At 45.9% G+C, this 12,321-nt stretch overlaps 1 protein-coding gene across 1 annotated transcript in view; it reads left to right on the top strand.

Moving 5' to 3' along the window:
* The window catches only part of LOC146170702 (tryptase-2-like), a 30,315-nt gene extending 22,666 nt beyond the window's left edge, over positions 1-7,649 (top strand). The window contains exons 5-6 of the mRNA XM_084586839.1: positions 390-541; positions 7,327-7,649. Coding sequence (XP_084442965.1) covers positions 390-541; positions 7,327-7,491 — 317 coding nt within the window. The 3' untranslated portion in view covers positions 7,492-7,649. The remainder of the gene's footprint in view (positions 1-389; positions 542-7,326) is intronic.
* Positions 7,650-12,321: the final 4,672 nt, after the last annotated feature.

Below are 12,321 nucleotides of genomic sequence, written 5' to 3'. Positions count from 1 at the left end.
TCGCTATTGAGGGAAGGTATCTTTTTGTTTGCTTTATAGGGTTTAACGTCCCAAAGTTACTCAGGCTGAGAGATGCCGTGGTGGAGGGCTCCGTGGATTTCGACCACCTGATCGAGGTTCTTTAACGTCTCCATCGAAAAGCGGCCGCCGAGGTCGGGATTCGATCCCGCATCCTTGAGCATAGTAGTCAAGCGTCCTAACCACTGCGCCACCTCGTCGGGGGTGAGGCAAGTACAAAAAAGCCAAGTATAAAAGGGAAGCGCTTTCTCAGCCAAACGGGCGGGTCCGACATTTACTGGTTTTCTCATTAGTTTGTTTCTTAGTGACGCGATAATGTGCACAGCTTCATTTATTTGCATGGCTAACTCTGTTGTATTTGAATGTTGCAGATGCACGGCCATCTAACGTTTTACAGGAGGTGTTTGTCAAGATCTACGACAACAGCGTGTGCGATGCTGCCTACAGACCCAAGTTCAAGATCCCCATAAAGAAGTGGCACCTCTGCGCGGGAACTCTGATCGGAGGACGAGGAACATGCCACGTAATGCTGCTGTCGAATCCATATGGCATGTTCATTAGAGCCCGTTTTTCGACTATCTCGAAGGCGAGGAAGCCGCATTTACATACAACCACTTATATGCATCCGCACGGCGGCCTACATGCCATTGCCTTATCTTGATACACAACCGGCAGAAAAGGTATACTGGATTCAGGCTTGCTAACGGATAGTTGCCTTCGGCACTCTCATACATCAAATAGGCACGAACGAACCATCCGCCGGTCTCAGTGCCAGCAGAAGAGTTTTGACGCAGCTCGCAATCATGTCCTGCAAAATTTCGCTGCCCACAGTCACCAGACCTTCTGAGCGTGTCCTCATATTTTCCCGTTTCAATTCTTCAATCTACCAAGCGCGCAGGGAGGCTTTCGCGGGCCACCATCACATTCGATTCTGTTGCATCTAGGCGTTCGGCTTCTCAGGCCTATATTTGTGATTTACGTGTCATCCCAGTTCAGCTGCGTGTCGATTTCTGTCGTGTTTGCTTCTTGACGCGGATCAGCCTTTGTACATTTCATTATCGGGCTTAGCGATCCGTTGAGTGGCCTAGGCCTTCTCAGCTACATGCATGGCTGCATAAAGTTGCTTTTTGGCATGGTTATCTTTAGACTCAGCTCCATTTCACGGCCACGGTGGCAGCCACCGAGGATTCGGAAGCACAAACCTAACGATCGTGGTTTCTGTGACCACAGCCATGGCCTAGAGTTTGAGCGCTCGTCTCGCTTCGGGAAATAGCGCTTTCGTTCTCGGAGACTGCCGGCCTAACCAAGTGCAGTCAATTGAAAGGCAACAGGTGGTCACATGGCCTAATGCTCAGCTCTCCAGGGACCAGGTGTGCATTGCGTGGAAAAGGAAGTATATAATCAATAGCGTTGTGGTAGAGCTTTCACTTCGCATTCTGGAAGTAGCGGACTCCATCGACCCATCACAAGGTTAAACAGAGCTAAGTTCTGGGGAGCAATTTACGGAGGAACTGTTTCAGCCGAACCTTTACTTTCACGGTAAGTGATTCGTTCTGGTGTCAAAAAATAAATCGTGTCCAATATTTATTATACGTCAAAGCAGAGATTTGCAAGAAGAGAGTAACGGCAGATAGCACCTACCCAAGCCCAGCCATACCGCAATTAGGAAAAGTTGTACAGCTTCCTCAGGAAATTCGTATTCTGCCTTGTATATGCTATAGCATGGCGCTTCGTGACGCAGGAACGCCCTTTGCGAATTTCACATACCTTTTAACTATGACATGCTCGCCGCTAGCTTTACTGGAGCAGTCACGATGTAACGTACACTAGCTATGGCTGACAGAAAAATCGGTTGCTTCTGTCATCCATTGCTCTCGGCATTGCCAACAACAGGGTGAAATGACATACGAGATAAAACCCAACACAGACATGACAAGCACTAACAAATATCTGTGATGTGTCCCGAGCTATAAGAATTAACCTTCGACCGCTCAATAAGCTGTCGCAGCTATTTCAGCATTTCGCACTAATCAGAACTCCGCGTGGGTTCCACGTTCGTGTGAACATATTCAGGAACACGGAGCAACAAAAAAAAACGGGTCGTGTGTTTCTTGAAGGCTCTCTGAAGGTGGGAGGACCACAGGGGCGCGTTCTCATAGCCTGTATAACGAAATTGACAACAGAGCGGCCAGCCATTGAACGCAGGAAGGAAGTTCTTGGAACGACGTCGTACTAACCTCAAACCTGCTCAGGAAACGCAGGAATATAACGATGCGCCCGTAACGGTGCGCACACTCCCAAACACCCTTAGAATGATGAGGGGGGGGGGAGGGGAGGGGCTAGCTGTCATCATCATCATCAGCCGGATTATACCCACTGCAGGGCGAAGGCCTCTCCCATATTTCTCCCCTTAACCCGGTTCTGTGCTAGCTGCATCCACTTGACCCCTGCGAACTTCTTAATCTCATCCGCCCACCTAACTTTCTGTCGCCCCCTGCTACGCTTTCCTTCCCTTGGAATCCAGTTTGTTACCCTCAGCGACCATCGGTTATCTTCTCTTCGCACTACATGTCCTGCCCATTTCTTCTTCTTAATTTCTACTAGAATGTCGGTAACTTGAGTTATTTCTCTGACCCACTCTGCACGCTTTCTATCTCTTAATGTTAACCCTACCATTTTTCGTTCCATAGCCCTCTGGGTTGTCCTCAACTTAAGTAGAACTCTCTTGGTTAGCCTCCACGTTTCAGCCCCATAGGTGAGTACAGGCAAGATGCAACCGTTGTATACTTTCCTCTTGAGCGATACCGGTAAGCTGCTAGTCATAACCTGCGAGTGCTTGCCAAATGCGCTCCATCCCAATCTTATTCTTCTTGTTATTTCCTTTTCATGGTCCGGATCTGCGGTTACTACCTGTCCTAAGTAGACATATTCGCCTACTACTTCCAGCATTTCGCTACCTAATGTAAACTGCTGTTCCTTCTCGAGGCTGTTGAACATTACCTTAGTCTTCTGCATATTGATTTTCAAGCCTACCTTTCTACTTTTCCTGTCTAGGTCATCAATCATTATTTGCAGTTCATCCCCTGAGTTGCTTAGCAAGGCGATGTCATCAGCAAATCGCAGATTACTGAGGTATTCTCCATCTACCCTTATCCCTAACTGCTCCCATTCCAAGTCTCTGAATACTTCCTCTAAACAAGCTGTGAATAGTACTGGGGAGATTGTGTCTCCTTGCCTAACACCTTTCTTTATGGGAATTTTGTTACTTTCTTTATGCAGAACTATGGTTGCTGTGCAGCCACTATATCTTCCAGCACTTTCACGTACGGCTCGTCTACCCCCTGATTTCGCAATGCCTGCATCACTGCCGAGGTTTCAACTGAGTCAAATGCTTTTTCGTAATCAGTGAACGCTATGTATAAGGGCTGGTTATATTCCGAGTATTTTTCTATCACCTGATTGATGGTATGGATATGATCGATAGTAGAGTACCGTTTCCGAAACCCTGCTTGATCCTTTGCTTGATTGCAGTATAAGATTGTCCTGATTCTATTAGCGATTACCTTAGTAAATACCTTATACGTAACAGGCAGTAAGCTGATTGGTCTGTAATTTTTAAGGTCCTTAGAGTCCCCTTTCTTGTGAATGAGGATAATGTTTGCATTCTTCCATGATTCCGGTACCTCGATGACACCAGGCACTGCGTATACAGGGTGGCCAGTTTTTCTAGCACGATATCCCCCCCGTCCTTCAGCAAATCTGTAGTTATCTGATCCTCTCCAGCTGATTTCCCCATTTTCATAGTTTCTAGTGCTTTCTTGACCTCGTCCTTCGTCACTGGTGGAACGTCTGACTGTTTTTCCCTACCGCCAATCTCATTACGGTCCTGACTACTTTGGCTACTGTAGAGATCTGTATAGAACTCTTCGGCTACTTTGACTGTCTTTTCCATATAGTGATGACGTTGCCCGCCTTGTCCCTTATCGCATACTTCTGGTTTCTGCCTATGCCCAATTTCTTCTTTGCCGCTTTAAGGCTTCCCCCGTTCTTTACAGCATGCTCAATTTTCTCCATGTTATACTTCCTTATATCGGCCACCTTGCGCTTATTGATTAGCTTTGATATCTCGGCCAATTCGATCTGGTCTGTTGGATTGGAAGCTTTCATACTCTGGCGTTTCTTAATCAAATATTTCGTCTCCTTAGACAGCTTACCGCTATCCTCTCTAACTATCCTACCGCCTACTTCTACCGCGCACTCAGTAATGATATCTCTGAAATTATTGTTCCTTGCCTCTAGGGTAATGTCGCCATCCTCAGTTAGAGCTGAATACCTATTCTGCAGCGAGATCCTGAACTGTTCTGCCCTCCCCCTCACCGCTAATTCGTTGATGGGTTTCTTTCTTACTAATCTGTTGCGTTAGCTGTAGCTGTACTGGGGTCGCTGTACCGGTCGCAAAAGAGATGCCCTCGACTTGCGTGGCAAGCTCAGCCGCAATACAGCTATCTTGTAGTGACAGAAGGGGGCGGCCGTTTGGTGCCCAGCTGTCGCCGGTTCAAGCCAGAGTAAGGGTCGGAGTCAGAGGTAACAAACAAAACAAACTCTGTACACAGCAAGAGACGATTGAGAGGAATACACACGAACACAAAGATGTACAGACGAGAGGTTCACGGAAAACAAACGCTAAGCATGCAACTACAGAGGTATTCAATAACGCAGAGGCTTGCAATACAGAAAAATATACGAGAGAGTCGCATACACAAACACCAAACTGTTTACCGGGCACTGTTGCAGTCCGACGCCTCGAGAGTCACGATGTGGCCGCCATAAGAAGACGAGCGCCGCTCCCTCGCAGGTCCGTGGGCTTGCCAGCAGCGGGTGATCCCCGGGAGTTCAGCCTAAGCACTAACGAACACGCCGCAATCACTGACTGACTGACTACACAAGCGGCGCGGCCTTCATAAATAGGGCGCGCCGCGTCTGTCTGTTAAGGCGCGCTAAGGCTAGCGCGCACACACAGCTTCGCTGGTTAGAGCGCTCCCTTTTCCACCCGTCGAGCCGCGCGTCGTCATTGGCTAGGTCCCGTAGAATTTTCTGAAGACATCTGGCATCTTCGGGACTGATGAATCACTGTCATCTCCGGGTGATGAGAAAGAGGGTGATGGCGATACGTAAAAAGCTACGCGCTCTCTCGCGCGGGGAAGGAGGCTTTTCTCGAACATTGTAGATCCTTCGATGCGGTGCCGCGCGGGCCTCGCGCCGTGCCGGCTTGGTAAAAATGTGCGCCGATTTCGTGACACCCACACAGTGCCCGACGCAGGACGTAACTCCGGCATTACGTGCCGCGAAAGCAGTCCTAGAATTTTCGGAATACCAGAGATGTGTGACATGCAATTTTCATGATGAGTAGCATAACGCTGACTCCCACCTTATTTTTTTTTTTTTGGAAATATACTCATGTGCACACAACTTTATCATGTGATACTAAGTAAAGGACACTTATGTACGCACCCATTGAAAGGAAAATAAGAAAATTTACCATCACCGGACTAAACCACGCCAAAAATAAATCGCTCTTTTCTCCCTTGAACTGAAAGACAAGATTAGGAATAATCAAGGAACGAGACCTTTTAATCGACAAGCATAACAGGAAGCTGAGTTGCACACTGCGATTGTCTTTTTCGTATGAAGTAGGCCTCCATGAGTTTTGTTGTTCTATCCCGGTGTCGAAGTAAAGTATTGTCACGTAGTGGCGACAAGGCCGTACACGCCAAAAGAAAACACAGGCGTGATGGCACTGAAATAACTCTTTATTGGGACTGACTTGCGCCCGCAAAAGAACTAAGCAACTCGGCGGCGGCGATAGAAACAAACGTGCTCGTCGGTCGTCGGACAAAGAATGCCCGTCACACTCGTCAACGCTCAGTTTAAAGGCTGCTCAGAACAATCTAGATAACTTCGCAAACAGCTACCAGCACAGGCTGGAACATTGTAGAAAGACACACCAGTGGCCGGAATCTTCGGGAAAGATCTTGGTGCATCTTGCGCTACAACGAAACTGATAAAGGTGCGTCTCGTGACATCGAGCATTAACAAAGAATACGGAACTGATACGCGATCCAGAATCCGAGTGATAAGGCCGCATGCCGGCGGCTATTATAAAACAACAAATACAGTTTTGAAGGTTTCGCGGCAATATTTGTCTTAGGAACTAAAGGGAGACAGACCATTCTTTTCGCCTCCTTTTTTTTCCATACTTTCTTTATTCTCAACAGTGATCTTTCAAAAGGGTATAGTTAGGAGGAATTCATATGTTTTATCAGATGAATGTTTAAGCATCTGCCGGTTGGTTCTATTATAATTTATTGCATGAGAGCAGTATTTCGTATACTACAGCGCACCCCCTTTTCACAGTCCTTGATATATGTTATACCATGCAATAATATAAGCTAAATTATATCAACCAGGTCATGAATTTTTCTGATCGCACGGCTGAGCCTACTCAACTTGTAAATACGCAGAAAAAAGGACGCCGACCTGGAAACGCCCTGCTACGTTTTTGAAATTGTAGGCTACTGTGCATATATAAAAACGGCCCCTCTCCTATCTGATTTAATTTTTTTAGGATTCACAGTCTCCTTCCTTATCAGTTGAAAAAGCTTTTCGCACGTTGCGAGATGACAGATTATGGAAATCCCGCATTTATGAGCCTGCGAACCTATAGCAGCACAATATCTGATCTGTTGTGATGACACATGTTTTGTATTCCTAAGCGGATACAAGAATATGCGATTCCGTTTATTAAAGCCTTAGAGTTCTCCTATGAATAGCTTACCAGGGTTGTTTGAGACCTTGGCAAGTACAACCTACAAACATGGTCATTTAAAAAGAATAACTCCCAACCTAAAAACTGCCCATCACTATCTTAGGAGACTTCACAACTTATGGAATGTTTGGACGGGACATATACAATATGAAATACGCATATAGGGCTCAACGGACTCCGAATGGCCGTAAATTACTTATATGGAACTATATTGAAATGATATGGAAGCAATAAGAACGCATGAAGGCAAATACGCAAAATTCGACATTATCGGCTCGTATGAAAATTTCAGCAGAACTGTGCAGGAGAGTTTATGTGAATGCATTTAGCTTCAGGTTTATGGCTGCTGCATATACCTTTCTCTAAGGCGCAACGGGATGACAGGGCATTCGCTATGCTTATCTAAGTTACGTGCGGCAAAACACGTGGTAGCTACTTGGCATCCGGGGATTGGTGCCGACACTTTCTTTTTAATATCGCAGGGTGACTCCGGAGGACCCCTTCAGTGTAAACTGTTCGGCCGCTGGCACCTGACAGGAATCACATCGTTCGGCTCCGGATGCGCCAAGAAAGGGTTCCCTGATGTGTACTCGAAGGTGGCCCACTACGTGGACTGGATAAAGGAGGTCATGCAGCGCCCACACTAGCGTCGCCATCGAGCGCGTGGACGGCGTGCGTGCAAACTGTGTGTAGCAAAGCGACGTCCTCCAGTGAGACCAGCTATCGCCAAATTGCTAGTGGCTGTCTCAAGATGGCAGTCGTCCGGCCTGATGGAGCGATGTACTCAGGAAAGCAGGAGATACCTGACAGTACCTTTCGGTCCTGGAAGCGCAGTATTGACGAGCGGCCAAAAATGGAAGGGCATCACACAGCGAACTAAGCATTTTGTTTTGATCACTGTGCCAGGAAGAACGCCCTTCAGGAACTAGTGATTTCTGTCCTAATTCCTTTCAAAAAGGTGTTTCCCGCGCTTATGGTATTTCAATGTGTCTTCCAAACATCGGTCGTGCTTTTGAATGTTATTTTAGATGCAATGCTCTTGGTCTTTCACTAAAGCAGTGTGTTCGGCGATCTTGTTAGTTTTCATAAGTTTAAAGCGTCCCTGCCCTTGATTGAGCAGACAACAAATAAAGGGCGGAAGACAGCGTATAGGCGCCAATGATACAGTCACAAAATGTACAAAAAATCTACAAAAGCGTTCCATAGCAATTTGTACAGCAAATATTTTGAAAAGGACGTGTTTTAGTTCGGACGACGCCACTGGGGTATCAATGATACAGCAGTGAATATTCATGTTCCTCAAAATACTTGGATAATTTCGATCGCTGCAGCTTTCACGATAGCTTTACAAAATAAAAACCAATAAGCCTAAATAGCGTATTTTCGTGACCTGTATTTAATTGTTTGACGTTTTGCGCCTCGCGAAAACTCTGTTGTCGGTGAGGGTAGCCGATCTGTGATCAGAACGACGTAACTTATCGACACAGGCAAATTTGTTTGATAAGTGGGTCACAGGGTTTAGGCATACAATGGGGATGTAGGAGAAAGTATGCTGACTGAGGTCTGCTATGTATCCGTCAAATTTGCTGATGTACGAGCAACTTTTTATAATCCTCTTGTCGCCGTCGTGTTCGGGGCTCCGCCGCTTGTCCCCGAGAAAACGTGCACGTGCAGAAACTGTCGCTGTGTGCGTCAAGTGTCCTACCACATATTTCCGATGAACCTTCGCCGTAAACCCAGTTGTGAAACGTTAGAAGCTGTATGTCACGCCCCTTATGTCGGACACATGAGGAAAGCGGTAACCTTCTTCGAATTCCGCGCACGGATATTTTCTACGTGGAGAAGAATGCAATCATGGAGGAGGAATTAGTAGGCATGTTTGTTGGCGCTTGGCTTTGAAGTTGAAGAAGATAGCCTAAAATTGGCGCAATACAAAAAAAAAAAAAGAAAAGAGGACAATTCACACTGGTGTGTTGTCCGGTATTCTTGGTGTTTATCTGATGTAACGTAACGTTCAATAGGGGGTTGTTGACTGTAGATGAGAAGGTTTAACGCACTAATACAAAAACTACAAAAAGGTTAACTGGACAAATAAGGGTAACGAAGGCAAGTGTGAAATGCCATTTATGGTACATTAAGAAACAAGGCACACTTATACAGTGGATGTGCCTGCTCAAGCCAATGCACACAAGCAAACCTATTCGAGTAATCTGCGTTACACTCCATGATGCTGAAAACACCCCATTCATTTTCAAGTATTGTTGACGCCTTGTAGCTTACAGTCCCTTTCCTCTCCACCTGGAATCACCTAGCCGCTGGAAGAAAAACTTGAACTCTAAGGCAAATAGAAAAGCAGCAACAATTAGTGTGCCGTTTAAAATATCCCGCTTTCATAGAGCAAGTTTTTCGTAAGCGATCTTGATAGCTGCCTTCGTGTGAGCTCATCAGCAACATAAGTAAAGGATCAGTCTCTTACTGTGCACGATAGCCCCTTTGTTTTCAGGAAGAATAATGAGCTCGTGTGCTCGACAGGAAAGACCGAGGGTTTTGAGAGTCTCGAGGCGGACAAAAACAAGTGCGTAAGCACATATATTCGTCAGACTAAACAAATGATGCCTTGACTCTGTCGACAAAATGATGGACAAGTTTCAAAGAAAAAGGAAAAATAGCGCTCGCGTGTAACTCAGCGCCGTTGAAATATATTTAATGCTGCGCAGGACCATGAACAGGATAAATGAAACAAGGGCTGCTGAAACAAGTGGAGAGGTGAACACTTTTTTTGTGACATAGTATCAAGGGTCGAGAATGTCTTGAGCCAGGGTCACCAAGCCCAACTAGTGTGTAAGCTGTTTCTAGGCTGGCCAAGCCTACACATTGAGGGAGAAGGGTGTGGTGTGGAAAATTAGGGGACTGAATACATTACGTCCTACATTACGTATGATATCTTATGTAAATGTGTGACATTTGTATGACGTGTATCCGATAAATCTTTTCAGTGGAACGTTTTCTTAATATACCAAAGTTGGCAATGCGCGCTTGTCGTGCATTATTCGTGTTTCATTTTGTAGTTTCCCCAGTGGCGGCGCATTAAATATTTTGGATGTTTCGTCAAGTTTGCGCTGTTTCATGCAACTCTTATTAACTGCGTGATTTAATTCCCAATTCTTTTCGGTAAACGGAACAGGAGCAGACTTTAGCAAGGTCGGCGGATGTGTTAGGTGTCCTCGGTGATAGTGGGCATTGCCGCTAAACTTTTGTGCGCAAAGGAAATGGGTGCACCGTGCACCCGTGATACACGCATGGTGTTATCCATTCATGAAGATGCGTATCGAATAGCCTCAAGCTGTTTAGTAGCCGCGAGGGAGTCGGTGGAGAGGACCACTATTATGATGGTGGGGGCGAGTGGACAAGAATTATTCACATAGGAAATTCTTTTAAGTCGCAATGCCATTGGGGTACGTGCCGCGCTATATATATTGCAAGGGTCGATGGGAGGAAGGTCGTGATGACAGAATGGACTGTCTCTGGGAACCCTGAGTGTGGGAAGCGAGGCTGATACAGATGGAACAAGAGCTGAGAGGTTGGCATGGGAGCATACAGTACGGCCAGGGAGCGACGAAGCTGAATGGACTGTATCGAGAATTGTTTTGGGGGCCTCGCACTGGTCGATGAATTCACTTAGTATATTAAGTTGGGAGGACGAGTATGCATATAAAAGGGAATGCATCTTTTAGGGCGCGCATATCCTTGCGATTTGCAACTTCAAGAGACGTCCCTCATGTTAGGTTTGTGCTGATATACTATACGCGGTGGTTGGACGCCCCATGGGCCGGTGGGCTTGCATAGTAGGTCCGCCAAACGGTGATGCAGCATATGAGATCGAGCGTGGCGTTAAGTGATTTTCAGAAGTCTGTCAGCCATGAGGTATCGGGATGCAACACGATGACTCCAACTCCGCATGGTGTATCTATCTGCATGTGTTTTGTTTTGCGCTTGTGCAGCCTATCCAGCATAAACCGCCAGCGTTGAAACTTGTACAGCCTTTTTCTCCATGATCCAGCCATTTACGTTCATATAAATGTATCCTTTGTCGGCATATGTAAATATTAATCAACGCGGCACCAGGAACTGTCTGGCTCTCGGGAACAGAGGTAAATAATGAGGACAAAAAGCAGAGCTATTTGCCCATCGGAGTGGGGCCTGCCCAGTTGTCATCATTGCCAAATGAATTTTATTAGAAAGAAGTCGCGGTGTTAATTTTACACGGTCTGAAAGATTTTTCATTGCAATAAAGCATTTTACAGACAAGGAAAGGTTTCAGTGTGCAAAAGACTCCTCCTCTATAGTTTCATTGAGTGCGTTTATATCTCTCCAGGTTCCTGTTTATCGGAAACAAGCTCGACAGTAAAGAAGCGCCGACGTCTGCCGTGCCTCGAAGTTCATGCTAGTCCAGGCTTTGAAGATTGCAGAAATAAACATACACTCGCTGAAATGTTTTAAAAAAACATTTTTGACATTTATACGTGCATTACCTCAACCCATTGGTGACATGTAGCCGCATCTGGTTGCAAGTAATTCTTCGCTTATCTGGAAAGAGCAAAAGAAAAAAAAATGATCGAAACCAAGAGAAAAAGAAAAATAAGGCGCCACCGCATGGCAGATAGGTTTGTTTGGCATGATACCGCAAGTAGGACACTTTAAGTTGGGCAGTGACTTTACTTACGCCACGGCAATGCGAGTAACGAACGCATCTGGGCGCGTCATACCAACGCTACAGATGATGCGTTGACAGCATGGCGGCATGTTGGTCGCCCACTTTCATGCGGCCGATACTTAAATAATGGGCTTCATTTTGCGCTTACACACATCAACCGACAAACAACCTTGTTGTCTTTAGCAACGCTGAAATTTGGGCTTGTTGGTTCATACCTCGGAGCAATAACGCAAAAAGACAAGGAACAAAGAACAAGTAGATACACACAGCGCTAACTTCTAGCAAGTTTATTGGAACAAATAACCAACCATTTATAGAAGGAACATTGCCGTGCCATCCAAAAGCATGCGATAATCAACATGAACGTAGGTAGGCAATCTCTTTTTTTAGGAGTCTGACGCAAGAAGTGCTTATACAAGCACTTTATAGTATGGCTATTTCTTGCGCTTCAATAATTTTACATGTGCGCTGGTCCTTATTTTGCCAACTGTCTCTGTCTCTTTGGCTCTTTTAAAAGCAAAATACCAAAATTATTCTACTCGCGCTCATTTCACATGGACTGGGCCAAAAACTAGAACCAATTATGGTCGCCAAATGTTGCGCTATAAACAACCTGCAATGAAGTTTGCTGTGTCGATCGCCGCGCCGTAACACACATCCTAGCGAGAACAGCAAATACTTCTGAGGCGGCTTTTTAGGGCATTTTCACGCCACCTGTATGAGCTCACAGGGATCAAATTGCACGCTCTGTCGAAGCTTTGCG

This window comes from Amblyomma maculatum, unplaced genomic scaffold (assembly GCF_055883805.1).
Source record: "Amblyomma maculatum isolate TAMU_Amacu unplaced genomic scaffold, ASM5588380v1 scaffold_65, whole genome shotgun sequence".
Lineage (NCBI taxonomy): Eukaryota > Metazoa > Arthropoda > Arachnida > Ixodida > Ixodidae > Amblyomma > Amblyomma maculatum.
This window is presented reverse-complemented; position numbering and strand designations above follow the sequence as displayed.